This window comes from Stegodyphus dumicola, chromosome X1 (genome assembly GCF_044657685.1).
Source record: "Stegodyphus dumicola isolate Sdum_Otavi_A_Nest chromosome X1, ASM4465768v1".
Taxonomy (NCBI): domain Eukaryota; kingdom Metazoa; phylum Arthropoda; class Arachnida; order Araneae; family Eresidae; genus Stegodyphus; species Stegodyphus dumicola.
Window position 1 is genome coordinate 28,606,597 of NC_140780.1, and position 22,708 is coordinate 28,629,304.

The 22,708-nt window shown below is 31.4% G+C and overlaps 1 protein-coding gene across 1 annotated transcript in view; it reads right to left on the reverse strand.

Annotated features, from left to right (window-relative positions):
- LOC118196185 (pituitary tumor-transforming gene 1 protein-interacting protein-like) overlaps window positions 1-22,496 on the reverse strand; it is a 29,945-nt gene extending 7,449 nt beyond the window's left edge. The window contains exons 1-5 of the mRNA XM_035367600.2: window positions 22,192-22,496; window positions 18,829-18,878; window positions 11,065-11,167; window positions 5,417-5,588; window positions 3,847-3,893 (exon numbers count right to left, since the gene is read on the reverse strand). Coding sequence (XP_035223491.1) covers window positions 3,847-3,893; window positions 5,417-5,588; window positions 11,065-11,167; window positions 18,829-18,878; window positions 22,192-22,351 — 532 coding nt within the window. The 5' untranslated portion in view covers window positions 22,352-22,496. The remainder of the gene's footprint in view (window positions 1-3,846; window positions 3,894-5,416; window positions 5,589-11,064; window positions 11,168-18,828; window positions 18,879-22,191) is intronic.
- Between the last annotated feature and the right edge of the window lie 212 nt (window positions 22,497-22,708).

Here is a 22,708-nt window from a genome sequence, read left to right on the forward strand (position 1 = left end):
CTTTTTTAGAATGGCTGAAAACTTTAAGTTGGTTAGTTTATTGTCTTTAACAAGCTCTGCCAATCTGAATTAACAATCTAAATTAGGCAGTTTCCATTTCTTCAAAGTATCAAACTGAACCACTTTCTCCTTGAAATGACTTATGCTGAAATTACTGGCAATATAGCATTATCAGTATTCTTCTTTCCAATTTGAGCAGGCAACCCTCTTTCACTTTGCCACATAAACCAACCCATCAAACCATCTAAAGTTATGGTAAAATTTGGAAAATCGTGTTATAAAACATGCAAGGATTATTTGCCTTACACTGTAAACCCAGACAGCTTCATGTTCATACTGCTAGCCATTTTAATTAAGCAGCCCAAGCAAAACATCACATAATACACAATAATATAAATTAATAATATGTGGTCTGATCTGAAATTTTCCTCTGACATCATGGTAGGACAAGCAAATAAGTACTGATGCAGCACATTATGCAAATCATATGTACTAATAATGCCCTCTGAAAGCAATATAAGAAAATAGAACAAAACTCCAATGTTCCCTTACCCAAATTGTATTTTCTTGCCATTCTAGCTTATAGGAAAAATTAAACCTTATTAAAAAATTCAGCAGCCATATCCAGAAATTAGGCTTTGATCACAGCAAAATTACATCAAGATAAGTCCATTCTTTTGAAAAACTGATTTTCATCATGTAATGAAAGTGGCTAGTTAGATGAATATAGAACTGATAGGCTGGTGAACTCCACAATGTTAAGAATCCCTATAACTACATCATACCATCATGCAAGAGCACATGTCTATGTCCATGGCACTACAGACTATAATCATATTACAAAACATCACTCAGGATGCACATCAACCATGTTTTGTACATACAATCTGATGTTGCTACAGCACTGAGGAATGTCTGCGAGGCACCTATTGCTTTAGCTATCTTTGACGATACCATAACTATTTATAGCTGGAATGGTGCCCAGGATATCATGGTTGGAAAGATGAATGACACTTTGCAATCATCATGCTGCTACAAAAGAATCAGAATTTCTTTGAAAAGACAGACAATTAGAAAAGAGACTACATATATGTTCAGAACTGCCAATAACACTTGAAGTCCATAAGGAATAACCTCATGAATGCTTACACTGGCAATGCGATTTAGTATTCCTTTACGACACTGAAACAACAGCCAGTAAATGAAGCAGTGATACATTCTCTTTACGAGCACAAAGATTTAAGAGCAAATGATCAGCACACAAGGTTATCATGAATGTCTGCCATGATAAAGGATATTTTACTGTACTAATTTAGAAGTCAAACACCAAAAATCTGCATTATATTTCAAATTTTCACAGGACTTATTTCGATGGTTTTACCGAACCATCATCCTCAGCTGCAAAAGCACAAATGAACGAGATAAGATATAATGATTAGATGAGAAAGAACGAAAAAGAGTCAAGCTACTGGTGCCATCTGTTCCTGAAACCAGGACTAAAACATAATTTCTTTAAAGGCTGAAGGCAAAGATGGATTGGAATTAGGGTTGTTAACTAGAACAGAAAGATTTTTTTTAATGTGAAATGCCTCTAGAAAGATGGTGCCAGTAGCTTGACTCTTGTCCATTCTTTCTTATCTTTTCTCACCTATCATTATATCTTATCTTGTTCATTTGCGCTTTTGTAGCAGAGGATGATGGTTCAGTAAAACCATCGAAACTAGTCCTGTGAAAATTTGAAAATATAACACTGATTTTTGTTGTTTGACTTCTAAATTAGTACTTATTCGGCATGTAATTGTATCATAATTATTTTACTGTATTTTCTTGAACAGAGGAGAACAATGAACAGAAATGCTACATCACTAACTTTGCATAGCCAACTGGTTATAAAAAGAAAATAAATAAATAAAAGGAAGAAAGGGCTGAAAGAAGAAGAAATTGTCATTTGGTGAAATCATGATATGATATATTCAATATATACCACATCCTTATTTTCTCAAACATTTCACAAAAGCTTACATATGTAGAATGATCAATGGCACTACCTCCATACTCTGCCTTAATCTTAAAACCTTAGATTTTAAATCGTTCAAGCAAATAAAAGAAAACTCTTTAGACTCATCATTCTAATGATACAAATAATGTAAAATATCCTATTACATACTCTAGGAGCAAATGCTTAAAGGACTTTTTTCAAAATGGTTTTTGTAAGTGCAATGCTACAAGCGGTAACTATATAGAAAACAGTAGCCTTATACAGGGATATAATTACATACATCTCATGCAGTTAATAAAAGATATATAACATGAAATGCATAACTATTAAATGCACTTCTATACATTAATATTGTATATTTTGTTCTTTATAATCACAAAAATAATGAACAGCAAACTCTAACATGCAATTTAAAACAACTGGTTTTACGTCTCAGATAAGAAAGATACAGTCAAGTAGCAGTCAGATAAGCCTCTAGGGTAGCATAATGCTGCTGAAATTACACAATATGTTATTCCACTAAAACTTCAAATAACTGAAGAATTAAACTACCACTGTCATTTAAACATTTAGATGCAATTTAAAAAGGATTCAGAAGAATTAACTGTTGGTAAAGTTCTAAAATTCAGTTAGAAAAAGGGACAAAGTAATTTTCACTATTCATTTCTAACTCGAAAATTCACTTCCAAGAAAACTGAATATGGTGTCGAATCATTTAAATTTGATCTTATTTACATAAATAAAACGTTTCTGCATCAAAAAGTAATGTCACAATGATGAACAGTACTCTACAAAGCATATTTCTATGTCTTTTCCTCAAGAAACAGTATATGATTCAGAAGGTAGCTTCGTTTTAGTTGCACTTAAATTGGCTTACTTAAAAAGGTCACATAAAAGAAAAATTTATTTCTCAGAAAAAAAAAAAAAGATTCATATTTTATCTACTTTGAGAAGGCTCCTATAACATAATTTAAGCCAAACAATTGGTCATTACACTATGAGTAGAATTACTTTAAGTTAACAGAAGATCAGTCTTAACTTTCTTAAGGATCATCATATCAGGACATTGAAGATAACACAAACAAATGCTGACTATATTTTGAATAGAAAATTTAAGGTGATAAGGATATTGGATTGCTTCAGGGTGCAAAAGCGCACAGGAGGGTTACTTGCCTAAGGAATCTTTGCAGAAAGTCTGTAAACAGAAATTGACTCACATTCACATTGCCAAAGCTACTGTAAAATGAAATAGATCTGCAATGCAACTAATACTAAATTTATAAATTTTTCTGAGTTATTTAAATGACTAATGAAAGTGATTAATTTTCATCAGTATACATTTCTCTCTATAAGCACAGATAAAGATAACTAAATAACATTATTAGCCACAAAAACTATTGCTGATTGACCTTTATGACTCATATTTGGCTAAATTTAATTTGTATGCACCTACTTCCTTTGTGATTAATCTTCTTGGAAGGCAATCAGATTTCAAGGGAATACTAGATGAAAAAATCACAAGAAATTGGAAGCTGACCCTAACCCCCTTACAAAAAAAAAGTTATCACTTTTAAAAGGTAAATACAGAAAGATAAAGAAGCATTTGCTTAAAATTCTAGTGCCTTAACATAAAAAGGCACAAATTACTACATGATAAACATGTTGTACATCTTTCAATCCCATCCTACATATCAGCTCTTCTAAAACTGAGTTGACTATTCTAATATTGAGTTCATATTATTGAATTATTAAAATGATGATTCATTAATTATTATTAAAATATTAATTATATTATCAAATTATTATTAAAGCTTACTAACTTTTATAAAATCTGCAGCAATACATACCGTATTTGCGGCGAATTTCTTCAGTTCGTTCAGCTCTTTCTTGCCTCCTAAAAAGCAAAATTAACATAACACGTATAAATCTTAAATAAGACAACGAAAAAATCGTGCGGATAACCAGGTTCAAAAAACAGATATTAAACAGAGTAAAAACATTAAATTGTTACTGCAGTGATGAAAAACTGCCATACACTGTCAATCAATTTCTCTTAAATTCAGTAAAATTCTTCATAAAGTACAAAATGAAAAAATTCAGCAAAAACAATGCTATAAAATATCAAGTTTAATTTCATTAAAGCACTTTATTACATATTCATACTTTTGTAGAAATATAATGCACGCTTGAATTATCTAATACAAGATACCATTATATTGCAAATTTGACAAATACTTAATTGAGTACAATCACAAAATGAAAAAAAATGCTATAACACCAGCCAGAAACCACAGATGGTAACTTATTGTAACTGTAAGTGAATCTAATATGAAAGGCAACTGGAGACAAGCAGACACTAACAAGAGACATAGAAAAAAAAGCAGAAGAACACCATTCAAGTTCTAGTTGCTAAACACGAAAAATGTTCATGTTCAAAAGTGACTAGGTACTTTTCATTTTGTTATATACATTAATAGTTAAGAGTAACTGGTATATATCACTAATAATAATTTTCAGGTTTTCAATTAAAATTTTTAATATACAGTAACACAAATTTAAATGCATGGTGATATTTTATATTGTTTAAAAGAATATACTTTGGAAAAAATTCAAAATATTTCATACTTCTTTGCAAACAGAGAAACTCAACATGTTTACCATTATATTTCTTGATAGCATCCAGCCCTTTACTCAGAATTATAAAAACAACACAATTTTTCTAATTATAATCAAAATTTGCTCTTGAATTTGAAAATATATAACCTTTTCCACCACTATAATGAAAATGGCTATCAACAAGCTCTTACAATGCCTTTTCATGATATCACTATATAAAAAATATACATTATTCAAACAAAATGTCATTCCATAATTCTACTAATTCTCCAATTCAATTTCTACAACAGTTATAAAAACGTATAGAGTTTTAGCCACTTCTTGAAATTAATTCCTTGCTGATTTTAGCGCATTTAATTTTTCATTTAAGATTTCATTTAAATGAACAATTTTTATTTTTACAAAAAAATTAGTATTTTAAAGGCAACTTATATCAAACACATATGGATATGGATTATTTACTTATGGCAAAGCAAACGAGGGCTATCTGCCTAAAGGGAGGGATGCCTTCGTGGAGGACTTTCTAAGGGAAACTGGCTCGTATACATGTTGCACATGGGGAAAACCACGGAAACACCCATGCAGCCAGCCCATTCACGGGATTCGAACCTCGGACTGAACTACCAGTGTTCAGCGCCTTTACCTCTCGGCCGTTGGTGGGCTCAAATACATATGGAAAAAATATACTATAAAATAATTTAAGCTCATAATAAATATCAAGTTATAAAATAAAAACACAGATCATTAAAAAGTGTACATATGTTCCAGATATTAAAAAAAAAAAGAGCGAAAAAAGAATACTTCAAAGCAGCTATCTGTTTCCTTTCTTCTCGCTGACGAGCAAATTTTAAATCATCTTTGGATAATTTAACTCCTCGCTTTTTGCAGCAACAATAACAACAGAAGATAGTGATAACTAAAAATGCAATTCCACACAGTGTACCAATTAAAATCAGCATAATCTTTAAGTTCACTGAAAAGGAAGAAAAATAAACATACATTTTTATTAATTTATGCTTTTGCATATATATTTATAAATATATATAGTAATACACATAGTTATAAATTAAAACAAAAATTTAAACTCAACACATATTAGTTTAGAACTTTTTCTTTAGTTACAACACATACTTTTACACACACACACACACATTAGAGTCCAAAAGTCGTTTCATAGGGAAAAAACACTGATTTCTCAAAAACTGCATCAAAAATTCAATAAATTTATTTGATGTGATACACAGTATCATTAACAAATAAATGGAAACTGAAACATCAAATATGAACGCATATTACACACAGCAATATTATGAAACAAAAGTAAAATTGTAGGAGATAAGTTTTAGGAAAAAGTAAATATTTCAGGAACAAATACACACTTCTGACATTAATAGGGACTAAAATCTTTCTATCACAATGGAATTCTATATACCCGATGAAACAATCAAATAGAATTTTGGGAATAAGTGTCATTTATACACCAGCAAGGTCTGAGCCTCTGTTAAGATGTTAGATCACAAGAGTAATGGATTAGTATAATATTTTAGAGTACCCCTTGGATTATCGCCAATTTGTTGTTTCATTTATGAACCTCAGTATTTTGCATTGAATGTTACAGAAACCCTATCATGACGTAATTGGTTGTAATGCATCATCTCAGGGCTTATTTCTGCATTGGATGTGGTGTAGGAAGTACGTTATTTATTTTGTGCTCCACACCGCAAAAAGGCTGATTGTGATAACATTAATCTGAAGTTTCTGTATCATTTAAAATGAATGAAGGGAAAACAGTAATTGAAGTTTGTGTAAATGAAGATTTAAACGGCTTTCTTCGCTTCTCAGTAAGTTACGCAGTGAGATTTAAGGATTTGGAAACTGGAGCTCATATCAACACTATGGAAGGTATGTGGAAAAGGGATTTTCGAAAGAAATGCCACAGATAGTGTGGCAGTGTGGAGGATATTTTTGTTTTTTACTTTTGTAAATTTATATGGTGACAATAGTTAACATCAGTAAAAATTCTTCACATAAAGATAATTCTGGACAACAGTATTTTTCTTGAAATCCTAGAGCTACTGAAAAGCATGCTTAAGCTGGTATTTTGACAGTATGAATAATTTCATCATAGGGTTAATTTTAAAGAAATGCTCTACTCATTTTAACAGAAACTGTTATAGGTTATAAGAACCCACAACATGATACTTTGTGCTGTTTTACTGGAAACAAACTATACAAAAACACAAAATAAAAAGATTTAGAGTTGAAAATGAGTTCATACATATTTATAAATCCCCCAGAATGAAGTAAAAAACTTTTCAGCTTTGTAAAATAACCATCAACTAACTGAAATATTTCACCTGCAGTATTTAACTTCTTCGTTCTATTAGACTGATAATCACATTAAGCATAAGATTGGGATTTCATTTCACGGCTCTTTTAAATACACAAAATTTATTTTAAAAGCTGTATTCTTGGAAAAGTGAAAATTTTTACTTAATTACAAGCTATCATATACTCACAGCATGAACCCAAGGTATTTTTTATATTTACTTCATGCATTGGCTGTACACAATCTAAGAAGTAATGTACTGCACTGATAAAAATACAATATATCCGTCAATAATGTTGTCAGCTAGCTTTTACGGGCCACACCTATTCCACTCAACATAAATCAGATAATACTTAACACATTTGCTGCCAGTCATGAGAGGTTGCATTGACAGTTATTGCCCTGCTATAGAAGTAGGTTTTACCCATATGCCGACTTACATATTTCAAGAAATACAATTGAAAAGAGGTAATAAAAGATATAATGAGTATTACACTGATTGCTATGCCTTTAATCAGAGAATTTTATGACAATGTGGCAGCACTAGAGGTAAAATTATTTCCCCATTACCATATTACATGCTCATAGGTGGCATTTAAAAACTGATTAAAATAAGTAACAATATGCACTATTTTTTGTACGAAACTTTATCCCAAACACATATAATACAAATGAATTTATTTGATACTCAGCAATAGAAAGATTAAATTTGAAAGTTACATATCTTATGCTTGCCATCTAGATGGTATAGTGGTTATGGAAGGCGACTCCGATACTGAAGGGACTGGGTTCGAATCCCAGAGAAGGCATGGATATAAATTGTCTATCTCTTCATAGGAGGTAATAGTGGCCACACCTATTAGTTGCCTCCATAATAAAATGACCAACCCTTCTAGCCTTAGTAGTGGCAAAAACCTAAAAATGGCTAGTACTTGACATAAAAAAAATATTGTATGCTTTATGGAATGATAATATGCTGGTGAGTGGAGATAATATGTATTCGGTACTTTTCCGTTTTGTCGGCGCAAATCTCGACAAGCAGACTTTATTGGCGACACGATATAGTATACTCGTGAAAAATGTTAACAAATAGTAGTTCTAAGAATTTTTTATTTTGAAGGCATAAACACTATAATATCGTTAAAAATTTTATAAAAAACGCTAATAAATAAAGACAATAAATTTGTAAAAAGACATTAATATAAGAATTTACTATGCTTTCATTGTTCAACATCCTGATTCGCAGGTTCATATTACGTGACCCCAAGTGATCTCATCTCACATAAACTACGCTACAAAAATCTAATTCTCTCAGTAATTATCTACATTAATTTCAAGTTAAATCTTAATTTGGAATACAAGTTTAAAATGCTAGAATTATTTCAATTCGTATGAATACCTTACTCAGAAATTATGTAAAACTGCAGTGTTTTACTTTGCTAGTGCATTCTCATTAGAATGGATGAATTTCTATATTTTTGCCTTCCGGTGAGTGGTATGATTGTATCCTAATTGACTTAACTACCACAAATGGCCTTAGGGCATAAAATTCAGCTAGCTGGTAAAAATTCTATGTAATTTTATGTACATAAAACCTATTAAAAAAGTACCTATTATTCTATTTTGGTTTTTTCACATACAAATTTTTCCAGAATTAAGAAATCCTTAATTTGCTTCAGATACCAGAATGATCATTTCAATGTGCACATAATTTTTACTTTTATGGATGATCTTATCAAAGAACTCATTTATTATCACATAAAATCTAAAAATGACGCATTTAGGATATTTGTTTTATGTTATCATTCATGCTCCTTAGATAAAAATGGTATTTTTCCTTTTTGCCAGTGCGAATGGCCTAAGCATTGAAAGAAACAATCAATCTGATAAAAAAAAGGCTGCGATTTGTTTTGAAAATGAGGAATAAAATGTTACCAGGGAGGATATTCCGTTTGGCATCAATTATACCACTATTGGCGACTTTATCGCTTGCGCCAGCAAAACAGAAAAGTACCATGTATTCTATTTCAGACAGTGGAGCACACTGCTTTCAGATAGCCAATTTGTGAGTTAAAATTTCAAGATAAATATCTTACATCTTGCTTAATGGCTACAGCCTGGCATCCTGATGATAAAAACGTTTTATTTCAGTCTTACCCCTTCTCATTTTTAAATTGACAAGTTTGCTAAACAAAAATAAGTTAAATTTGTACAAAATACGAAATAAATAAAATTCAGACTCCAAGGTGGCCATGTTCGGGCAGAGGATTAGGTACATTAAAAATTGGGTGGCTCTAGATGTCATCGTTTTTTCACAATGCAAAGAACATGCATACAGATTCTTCATTATTTAATTTTTTAATGATATAGTATATCTTTTGGTAGCAACAATCTGAAAAGTGATTTGAACACAAAAGTGATACAGACAATAAGTGTTTTGAAATTAATACCACCTCTGCTGCTAATAATTTTGTTTACATTACCAGCTGACTGAGAAATATAAAGCCGAGATGAATTGGTTGAATGTGCATACAAATGCACTTTTCTTTCTGCTACCACCTATTTTTGTCTGATTTTGATATACTGTGCTTTAAATTAAGCCTGAAAGAATAAATATATTCTTTAAAATTAAATTTCAAAATTGACTTTTTTAAGAATGAAAACTATTATCATCCTTTAAAATACATTGGGAAGAGAAGGACTAGAATAAACATTTACAATTATAAAAGTCAATTTTTTTCACTTATATTTTTCATAATAATATGAAACAAACACTATAAAATATAAGAAAGGAAATTATTTCTCAGAAAAATGCTATTTAACCAAATATTTTTATATGCTTAATGCATGTAACAGCTATAGCCCTAAGTTTAGGAATCGCATATTTTTCGAGAGATAATACAGGCCATTAAGTTAAATTTAATGTTAAAGACATGCATGGCCTTGTACAGCTTGTTCTCAGCATGACAATCAAAAGTTGATGTGAAGAAATAAGAAAATTTAATGCAAGGATCTTCATGAATAAAATGTAAGAAAAGAGATTGCATACATTTTGCTGCAGTCTGTTGCAAAGGTGTACTTATGAAATTATTTAGCAAGATCCTGAAAATTACTTAATTTTACTAAAAATACCTGCTTTCATGTAAAAACATAAATTTTTGTGGGATTTTCCCGTCTGTACTCTGTCTCAAGTCCTTTTTTGTTGTTGTTGTTGAGGTACATTTCATTACTTCCAGGTTGAAGCCCGAAATAGCCTTCAGTCATGCTGAGAAGTGAAAGGTATCCAAACACAAACATGGTTTGTTCGATCATGCATTTCTTTTGGGGGGGTTACTGCAGTATGATTTATTTACTTCTGGTAACAGGAGGGGGAAAAATCATTACGTTTTGCAAATCAAAGTTTACTTCGAATGAATCACAGCACAATGGTTAATTGGAAAAAAAAATTGAAACTATAGACCATATTGTTTCTCCACAGTAAGTTTCTAGAAGATTTTATCATGAAATTAAAGAATTTTATTTGTTGCTGTATTTCATCATTACGTTTCATCTAGTATTGAGCACCAGATGTGCAGAGAGAAAGAAACCAAAATGTGCCAACATTTTGTTGAAAATGCACTATATGGCTTTAATGGTAAAAGTACCCTCCTGTCTTCTTTAAAAAAAAATCAACAATTTTTTAGCTTTTAAAATCACTCACTGGGGAATCTTAACATTTTTTTCAGTCCAGAACATAACTCCAGATGTATTCATGAATTCATGACTGTCTCAGTCCATCCACACATCTGGTAACTGCACTTAATTTATTATCAAAAAAGTGCCAGTCACCATGAAACTTAAAATTCACACTATCAGAGAATTCATTAGAGAGTATTACATTTTATATTTTTATTAACAAAAATCAATGAAATATAGAAGCTCTTTAGCTTCTTCAAAAATAAAACTTCATAAAATTTCAAGCAGTCAAAATATAATTAGAATTCAGTGTGAATTTCTACATGCATTTACTATGCTACGAAACAGTTACATGTTTTATAACAACACTACTAAAAGTTCTAAAAAGCTACATTAGATACAAATATTTATAATTTCACAAAATTAAATATAATTAGACACATACCTTTGCATGTCCAAAAGTGAACGTCTTTTATGTCACATTCACCATCTGCTATGATTCTTTCTACATGGAAGTTGCACTTGTTATTGGTATCACAGTAGTAACACTGCAAATTCAAATTTAAGTAAATTTTCTCTAATTTATAGAGCTTAAAAACATATGCCACATAATTTGTGAAGCAATAGATAAAAGTCTTGTGTTAAATATTTTAACTGATCAATAATCAGTAATCAGCAATCAGCAAACATGCTGATTACTGAAATAGAAATTCAAACCTTATTTCAAGAAACTAATTTATATAAATTTCAAACTTAATTCCAGAACTCTTGAGAGTTCCAAAATCACATGTGAGAAGAGATATTTTAACTTAAAAAATAAATAAATAATAACTTAAGTAACAAATAATATAAATAACTACTTTACAAAACTTATTCAGAACAAGTACCCTACACACAGATTGAATCATATGCTATACACTATAAAGGGGGGCTAAATGACAAGGAAATATTTTCAGAAAATAAAGAACTCTTTCTAAAAACTCAATAATGTCTAAGATATTTTATATAAAATTGATACATTCACAGGTGAAATTACTTTCAAAGTAAAGTCCCAATCACATTATGTTTCGGCCATGAGAGACTTGATGTCAAAAGGGACAATTCTCAAAAACTGCACATCCCCAACTACTATTTTGAGTTACTACAAAGACTTGAACGCCAAACAGTAATCAATTATTGCTCAGATTGGTATTACGTGATCCTTCAGAAGCAGAACTTTCAGCTGATTGGTTGATCTCTATGCAGGACAGAGCTCCAGCCGAAACATTTTCACCCAAGTTTAAAAAAATCTCGCATAGCCGGTATATAGCTACGCAGGACTTCTCTTACAGCGAAGCTTTTTCTTTGTAGGAATCCTCCCGTTTAAACCAGTGCTACCAGAATCTCGTTTCTCAGAATAATCCTGTCTAGCAGGGTCGATTGCTAGATGTGATAACCCTTAACTTTTATGCTCTTAAATGATAAATAAATGCATTGTTACCTAAAATCCTACTAGTAAGTTTTTCACTAAATTTAATCTGTACACTAATTCCACTATTATGTTCCATGCTTGTGCAAATAAATTATAAGCACTACCAGCAGTTGATAAAAAATGCTGGAACTGAAGTTTTAAATTTTTTAATGCTCTCAACCTATTTTCTTTACTATGCTTTTCTTTCCCAACAACAAAAAACCTCTGCAAGCACACTTTTTAATGATCTATCCGTATTCAAAGCAAGCACAAAATCTTGCATATTGTGTGAGAAATATAAAAAAAAAAAAAAAAAAAAAAAAAAAAAAAGAATTCTTATCACATGCTACCTACATAAACTCAAAATTAATTTAGAAAAGCAAAGGAACATATATCCAAAAATATGGATTTATTTAAATGAAAATCTGCATATTCACAATCAAAGTTTACTATAAAACGAGTGCTCTGATGTGCAGGCAGAAAAGGCTAAATAGCTTTAACCCTTAGAGCTCCGCACGTTTTTGTACCACTGCCTACCAGCAACTCCGGCACATTTTCGCAGTGGAACAAGTGTGAAAAAGAAGTCTTAAGTGAGAAGAAATACACGTGCCTGTGAATGTTTTTGATTTTATTTATTTTATACATATGCACCTTCTTCTTGTAAATAAAAAGTAAATTTTATATTTTGTAATTCACAATGGAATCTTTGGAAACATTCTCCCATGTGCATTCTGGGTTTACTTGGGCAAGTGTCACAGTACTCAATTGTTTGACGTCTGCCATCCCTTTGTTTCCTTGTAGAGCACACAGCACAGTCCCTCTTTGGACCTTTCCTCATTATGTGCAGTTTTCCGTTTAGTCTTATTTCAGAAGTTGACGTAGAAACTCTTGTTCTCTTCTGACGAAAATCTCCTACGAGTTGATCGACTAAAATTTTCCTGTACTTTAAAAGCATCAATGCTTTCTCGCTTTTATTATGCTGTACAGTTTTATGCAAGATGTATGAATTAATTATTGACATCTCCACTTCCCAAAAGAATAGTTTCCGCCACCACTTAAGTGATATCATCAAAAAGCAATAACTGGAGATGTATTGATCAGCCAGATCAACACCACCCATCGACTTTGTGTACCCAACAATTACACTTGACTTTTTGATCACTTCGTTTGTACCACGTCGAATCTATTAGTGGTAATCATTCCAGGATTATGCCAGTTATTCAATAATGTTACTATTCTCTTATCCCTCCAAGCTAAGAGCATTGTATTTCCTCGTTTGTATGCAACAGTTTTTTTCTCTTAATTTTGGTTTCTTCAGATTTGTTGGAACAACTTTTCTGTTTATTTGTATGGTACCGTCAAGTGGCATTTCATTTTTCTTAATTCTTCAGCTAAGGGTATACTAGTATAATACCTGTCGGTATGCATATGATATCCTTCTGCGGTAGGTACCCAATCTAATAATTATTGGTACAGATGCCGGGTAATTCTGGTGCTGACCAGTAAATCTCGCCTTGGCAGATTTTCAGAAGTGATACTTCCATAATACGGAAGAATGCTATACACATATCCAGTTTCGGAATCTGTTAGAATGTATATTCGAATGCCCCACTTGGTAGGTTTATTGGGATTGTATGTGATGAAGCTTATCTTTCCTTTAAATTTAACTACAGATTCGTCAATGCATATGTTTTCTCCAGGTATAAAACAGTCTAAAAATCTTGAGTTTATATATTCCAAAAAATTAGATGCTCGTTGAATGCATATTCTAATGTCATTTTTCGCAGGATCCGGTGTTTTTAAACGCAGCATCCAGAATATCTGCATAAATCTCTTTCTTGTAAATATTTTACCAAAGAAAGGGATGTGACTATTCTCCTTAACTGACCAATAATCTTGCATATTTGCCAGGGGTATCATACCCATATTGATAACAACTCCAATAAAAGCCCAAAACTCATCACCGCACGCCACGTTTTCCAAATGGAATTACTAGATATTTCTTTATTCTTTAGAACATTTTCTGCGTAATTGTTGGTTTCTTTTATAATTCCATTTACAAGTTCATTTGCAAAAAATAATTTGAAATATTGTGTCGGCTATACAATATTTGTAGGAATTTGTGGTCCAATGACCTTTGGCGATACACTAAAATGTATTCTATCTGGAATATCTAATTCTTCTGTGACACTGCGCCATTCATCTAAGTCTTTCGGAGACTCTTCGCTTTCACTTTCAATAACTACCATTCGTCGTCTCTTTGGTAGTATAATTTCGGAACCACTACTTGAAGTGTCAGAATTATAATTGTCTTCCACAATATCTTTTAACAATAAAAAAATGAAACATATTTTCACTATCACTCAACTCTATATTCTCATCACAATAATTATTTTTCTCCATGTTGCTAGCCATAAAATGGGTCAAATATTGTTTCAATCATAACAGTAGTGAGACTGAGCATGTTTTAACTACAGATAAAAATTGCCAATGACGACGATTCCGTAACATCTTAAGCCTAATCATGCTAAAAACACTGGGCTCTGCAGTGGAGCCTACGGTGTTACGGAACAAATGACGGACAGCTCCGTACCGGAGCCAACGGAGCGCTAAGGGTTAATAATAAAACAAATTCACTTCTTCAAACAAAATGTCATAAATACACTACATTTTTGTTAAAAGGTTAATTTTCATACTCATATAAGGAATTCATTACTGCTAAATTTACCATAGCAAATTTTCTAAAAAGATTTTGTTCACCGACATCCAAAACACACCTGCAGATTACAGGCATTCACATATTATGTAGTCTCGGATTGTTGAATTTTTATATTACAATCAAAAGTCGTTAATTCGGATACCCATAATCCGGAATGATCTATAATCCGGACCTCAAAGCTAAAAACTTTCTGCACATGCGCCGCGTTGACACATGCACATAGGCGTTTACGTGTGCGCGTTAAGACCTTTACGACTGCGCATATGCGTGTGCGCAAGTGCAGAATACGTTTAATGTATAACGGACAGTATAAGCTAAAATTATCTAATTATCTATTTCAGTTACTGATGATTATTGAGTTGTTCCTTAATCTTTGAACTGGATGCGGATTATTACTTTTTTCAGACTGTAAGAGCAATTTTATAAAAGTAAACTTGAACTTTCGATTATGTCAAATAGAATTTCCGATGCCGGAGCTCCCAAAGGATCTACAAAACGAAAGTATGTTTCGATGTAAATCAAACAAAAAGTGGAATTGCTGCAAAAAATGGATAAAGACATGAAGAAGGTGACAGAGAAGTTAGTGAAAACGAAAAAATTTCGATTGACAAGTTAGTCAGTATTCTCGGAACAGCAATTACGGGACTTGAACAGCGGAACTTTGTAACTGAACAAGAAATTATGTCTGTTTATAGAATTAAAGAAAAAGTATTATCACATAAAATGAAGCAACTTAAACAACTTACATTGAAAGAAATGTTTAATAAAGTAAACAAATAAATATTAAGCGGTTTTTTTTTTTTTTTTTTTTTTTTTTGTAAATTTTGATACCCTTTAGATCATAATTAATCTTTATTTCATAAATTACGGTTTCATATTTTTAATTTTAGAATTTCTGCATGCCATTTTACGAGATTTAAACTGATGATCTATAATCTGGAAAAATCAATAATCCGGAATCGCTGAAGTCCGACGAGTCCGAATTAACGACTTTTGACTGTATTACCTCAGTTTAAAAATACAGTTAACCGAAAAGTTCCACAAAGTTCTTAGGAGGAATTTTCTAGAATAGCTTTGTTACTTTTTAATTATTAGCACCCCCACCATAAAGAAACAAAAAAGCATTGATGAGATAATGTACAATCTTGCCAAAAAGTATTTATGTAACAATCTATGGTTTTACGAACATGTACTTATTTGGAAACCCAAGTATGAATACAATCATTTCCCTAGATGGCTTCCCACATCTCAAGGCATTTTCAACAGTGTGACTGCATATCATAATCCCTCCTATGGAAATTTCAGCATTTTTGCCTAGCAATGACATCATTCTCAGCCAATTCTCCAACTTTCTTTAGGCACACATCATAAGCCACCTTACTGTGGCTCACTCAAAGGGATCACGCACTTCTTTTTTCCTTCTCATTTTACGATTTTGACACCAAGTATGCATGGGATGATCATTTTACACAATTTCTTGAAACCAAAATAGATGTAAAAATACCCAAAATAAACATATATTCTTTTCAAAATCACTGATGAGTTCACGATTGCTCTCCAAAGAGTTCGGTACTTTTCGGTAGGAATGCAGATAATCAAAGTACCATAACTTCTCCACTCAGAATATTTAAGTGAACAAAGATGCAAGGATCACTGCAGTACTATGCTTTTAATATAAACAGATAACAAAAAAATCCCATATATCACATATTACTCAATTGGCAACAGCTTTGGTTCTATGCATTCTTAAATAGCTGCCACAAAATTTTCACTATAATGAAAAAAAGGCTGATCTTTAGAATATGGTAACTGGTAGTTTGGTGACATTTTGGAGGCGATAAAGGTTACTACCTGGGACTTTGGTAATAATGTGAGCAGTACTCAGTTCCGATTACACATTATTTTGTGTGAGGGAAATGAGAGATCATGGGATATGTCATGTGATATTAATGGACGAATTACAGTTCTTTAATCGGAAAAGGGGGGAAATCGGGAAAAAATCTGGAAATTTTATATTTAGCTTTATGCTGTGTTGTGTGAAACAGTGTTTGTTAATTTTTGAATCCCATGGCCCTAACTAAAGTGAACTCGAAATGGGTATTTAGTGGGATTGAAAGGGGTAGTAATAAGTGTTTCTTTAAGGATGTGCGAGATAGAAGTAAAGATGTTTTATTAAGTTATTTATTTTACCTGGTACCTTGCTGTGAACTATAAGTATGATTTTAAAGATCCTGAAACAGGCGCACATACGCTTGCTTTTTATTTAGCAGAGGAAATAAGAAAAGTTTATCGGACACGTAATCAAGATTCTGAAGAAGATTAGGTAAGTTAGTATTTTTAATTATTTGAGGATATTATTTTTATGCATTGTTCTAAATGTAAGGAGTAAATAAAATAATATGGTATTATTGGAAAATTGTTATTAGCAATGATTTTTATATTTTAAGTAGTGTTTTTGAATTTAATTATATTTTAATTAAATGATAGTTATTTTGTGAATTATATGTTTGTAGGAATTTGGTATATGTTAGAGTGGAAGTAAACGTACATGGAAATAATTTAAATATTTGACACTAAGTATTTGTAACCATTTGTAATGTTTGCGGTATGAATTAGTTGGTGACGTTTGTAATATAATAGATAATGTAAAGGTAAAAGTTTTTGGATATTTTATTTATTTTATACGGGGAAATGTTCATATTTGGAAAGGGTATATACTTTTTTGCGATCAGGTAATTTCATATATGTTCTTTTTACCGGGTTTGAAGATTTAGAAAATTGTCATGCATTTTCGTGAAATTTTTCTAATTTATGAGAAAAAAGCAGTGTACATGGATATAGTGAAGAGTGTGCACAATGCCATTTTTGTGCAATTCTGGGATGTTTTTTTTAAGTAAAAATAAGTCGACGTGTACATGGTTTAGTGATATTTTAATTAAATTATACTTATTTTGTGAATTTTATGTTTGTAGGAATTTGGTATACGTTTTAGTTGAAGTAAACGTGCATGGCAATAATTTAAATATTTGACACTAAGTATTTGTAATGTTTGCGGTATGAATTCGTTGGTGACATTTATAATATAATAGATAATTTAGAGGTAAAAGTTTTTGGATATTTTATTTATTTTATATGTGGAAATGTTCATATTTGGAAAGGGTATATACTTTTTCGCGATCAGGTAATTTCATATATGTTCTTTTTACCGGGTTTAAAGATTCAAAAAATTGTCATGTATTTTCGTGAAATTTTTCTAATTTATGAGAAAAAAAGCAGTGTACATGGATATAGTAAAGAGTGTGCGCAATGCCATTTTTGTACAACTCTGGGGTGTTTTTTTAAGTAAAAATAAGTCGACGTGTACATGGTTTACGTGTATGTGTTATTTTGAAAAACGCGCAAGGAGTTTGCTATTGTGCACTTTTTCCCAATTTTGCAGTGAATATTTGTCATGATTAAGCAGTTTTGTTAGATAAAATTTTTAGCATAAGTGTAATTCGGCTAGTAGATTGTTGGAAGAAGTGTTCAGTAGATAAAAAGAAAAGAAACATGTCTTTACTTCGTGAAGACAAAATGGCGGCGGGAAAAAAAAAAAAAATAGAGGGTTGCTGTAGGAGAGTTGGTCACCAAATTTTCGCCAAAAAATCGCCAAGTTACCATAATCTAAAGATCAACCGAAAAAAAAATCCTCTTGAAGATAGGTTCATTGACTGATCTTACCTAATTAAAATGTAAAGTTTTCCAAGAAATAATTTTTTGCAGTTCTTTTTCTTCTGTGAAAATTCACCAAATTTCACTAAGGTAAACTAATATATATATGTCCCTTAAATTCTCCCATGAAGATAACTTACAAATTTTCATATACAAAAATTGTCTAGCAAACAAGACAATTTCATATAAAGAGATATTTTATATAAATAATAAATGAGTTAAGTAAAATCAACTGTAAATTTTATTAATATACCATCTTTCTGAATGAATTGGTAAAAATCTGCTCTAAAAAACATTAAAAATTAATAATTCATTAATGTACACATTACCTGGGTATTTTCAACACATGCTTTACAATCATTATCGAATACTTCACAAGCTGAAAGAGAAAAAAATTAATTAATACAATAAGCATTTAAAGTTTTATATATACATTTCTGCTTCTTCTGAACTCATTTTATTGCAATTTTAAATATGGGAAAAAATGCCCTGTACATTCATGGTCTCTCTAGAAAGTAATGAGACCGATTCCATAAAATTTGTTTAGTTGAAGATAGTCTTACAGTAAATTAATCATAATAATTAGACACGTAGTAGTGAGACATTTTACAGAGAGATGCTTGATATTCTTCAGAAAAGCCTCCTCCTACATTAATATACCGTTGCCAATGGCTTGGCCACCCACTGATGTCCAACTTGAAGTCTTCAACTGGAATGCTGTCCAGAATGCATGTTACGCATTTCTGAAAAATCTCCAGATTGTTAAAACAATGATCTTTAACTGGATTTTAACCAAGGGAACAGAAAAGCATCTGGCATTTACAGGTCGGGGTTGTATGGTGGTTGGGGCAATGTTGTGCCAAAAACTTAGTCACTTTCAAGGATGTGTAAACTGGTGCATTATTGTGATGCAGAATCCAATTGTTTGCGAGCTCTGGGCAGATGCATGCAATTCGATTCCTCAACCTTTGAAGCACTTTCTTGGGAAAACCTCAACCTTTGAAGCACTTTTCTAAGCCAGTTTATGGTTTTCATAAATCATAAAAATAAATCTGCATTAAATGTCAAACTGCTATCTTATCTCACTGGTTATTGGAGAAAGGAAAGAGTAGGGATGAAAGGTGCTGATTCAAAAACATGCTAAAAAGCCACAGCTTCAAACCAATGAAACTGTTAGGAATCGCCACCCCATGGAAGATTTCAGTAGTCTTTATACTTCATGCTGTTCATAAATAACTGCAGATAGGAAGAGAAACATACTAAGGAAAAAATTTAAATATCAGCAAAAAAAAAAAAAAAAAATCTGAAAGGTTTCAGATTTTAAATTACGTCTAAAGGGGCTTTTTTTAACATTTTGTGTGTTACCTTTATTTATTAAATATCATGTTCTTTGCACTTAAACCAGAAAATTCAGTTCAACAGCAATGTTGCAAAATAATTTTAAAATGAGCTTATCTTTAGAATTTTCGATACACAGTTCCACATACTGGAAATAAAAAGGTTTCCCAACCCCCGTAGAGTGTTGCTATTACTTCTTTTAAATCATTCAGTTTGCTAATCAAAAATTTGTTTTACAAAATATGGTGATAGTAATTGGTGGCAACGATTTTAAAAGTGATATGATATTTATAGAGTTCCGATGCAAAATTGAGAAACGAAAACAATAGTCCTTCAGGGACAAAGCCCCTTTGGACTAAAAAAAGGAGGGAAAAGAAAAGAAAAGAAAGTAGGAAGGCATAATTCATAGATTTTGAATAAAATGCTTACTGACTTTGAGGATGATCGTCTACAGGTCTCTCTTCTTCAGGAATAAAAAGTCTCAGTTTGGCATAAATTTAGAAAAAAACTCTATTGACTTTGAAGGTGCTCAAACACAATTTCCTCTTTTTTCAGTCACTCTTAAAATCAACAGAGTTTTATTAAAAACATGCATTAAGTCTATGACTGCTTTCTTGCCTAATTTTAAACTATAGATTATCGTTATTTTATAGTATTATACTGAATTTATATTAGTACCAAAAGAAATCATTCCCCCCCCCCTCCTGGAAAATGTTGATCCCAAACCTTTACATGGCCTTGTATATAACTATAAATTTTCATTTCTTTTCCTCAGGATGACCGCAGTAACCAAATGCACTAAACTAACCTTTTTTCAATCAAAAGCACAATTATAAAAATGTTTAATCATTTTAAACTGCATTCTTTTAAATCAATCTACAGACTTCACAGGCTTTCCTAAACCTGTCAAAATATCCAGCAGACCTCAAAGATGATCTTATGGTTTGCAGACAAACTTTTCCCCCACCACTAATGGTAAATATTCATAGTCATCAAAACTTTTATGTTTAAAATTCTTTCCTCCTGGATTAAAATTTCAGAAATTATTATTTTTAGTAATTTATAATTTCATATCACTAAACGAATACTTTGCCCTTTCAAATTTCACAAAATCTTTCTTTATCTCTAACATTTTTCATCATTGTTAAGCTTTATTATCCCGTTTTGAATTCCTAGATTTATTTTAATGCATATCATTTAAGTTTTACTGTTTAAAAAAACAACAGCATCTTCTAAAAACTGAAAGGATGCATCAACACTGACAACTTAAATGTCAGCTTTACTTATGCAAGGTGTACTTTGCGTCATTCAACTATACAGCTGTTCTCCAAAACATATAAATTCTATTTTATTATAATTACTGCATGAAGCCTTTATTTTACTCTTTAAGGAAGATTCTTAAATTTTTGTCTCTTTTTATCAAAAATTCACATACATAAAAACTGTCAGTTGTTTAGAGAGATTTTGTTGATAACTGAAAAAAAAAATAACAGTTTTTTTTTTTTTTTCCCCAGAATCCCAAAAACACAAATTTGAATCTAACTCACACAGTCATTACTTTGTAATATTCAATACAAACATTTGCATATATGTAAACTACATTTTACAATAATTACCCAAAATACTATGAAATTTTATGAATTTAACATTAGGCAACCTTACTTTCTCATACATCTTGAGTAAGTTTACAACTGCTGTTTAGGCTAATTTTAAATTTTACACTGGTGTGTTTCTCTTAAAATTTGAAACTTTGTAACTTTTAACATGACAAACTTGAAATTTACTGAACGAAAAATTAACTAACTGCTACTAATTAATGAACTGCTAACGTTGCTAAGAATAATGAAAAAAAATAACTTACACTATATACATATTATTTTATAACAGGTTATATTACAATAATATTATTACTACATATTACTGCACCAATGCTGTCATACATGTCACATACTTAATTATGGAATTATTTGGTTTGACGCTACATGTAAACATAAATTAATGACCGTAGTGGGTAATTTATTATGGCACAGTAGTTCCAGAGCAATATGCGTAAAGGGAAGATGCCCTCATAGTGGACTTCATAGTGGATGCCCTCATAGTGGAAAGGAAACTGGCTTTCACTTGTATGGAATATAATATGTGTGATACCCCGTGCGTTAAGAAAGTGAAAGCCAGTTTATGGTTTTCATAAATCATAAAATAAATACAATTTTAGTTCCATAATAATAAACGCTTGTATTTATCAGTTTTTAAACACTTGTATTTATCAGTTTTGCGAATTCACAAAAAACTATAGTTAATCACACAGAAACAAGAATGAGTTAAAAAAACACAGAAATGTAAAAAGAACTCACATATGTTCTTAGGAAGATCGGAAACTGTACTTGTAATACTGGCTGTCGCAGTTTCAGTATTGTTTACATTCTGATTATTTTGCCCACTAACGCCGCAAATAATTATGAAAGTTACGAAGAACTGAATGGCCATTGCATGCTTAGCCGTAACTCCTACCATGATTTAAATTACAAAAATTGTATGGGGAGTAATTAAGAACGCCAACAAGTAAATAGTGCAACAACCTAGTTTCTACCAGTCTTTCACGTACTACCTCCAAAACTTGAAAGGCTACACGGAAAACAAAATCACATGATCAAACTTCACGCTTCACGTATTTTCCTGGTCAGTACTAAATCCCCAAACGTGCATGAAGATCACGTGACATCTTACGCGCAACGAAGACTGTGTCACATCAAAGTGGGACACGGCCCAGAACTATACATCATAATGTTAGATGGTAGTTCTTGTATATATTTTATTATTTTCAACTATTTAATCTAGATTTTGTTTCATCTATCATCCTTTTCATCTTAC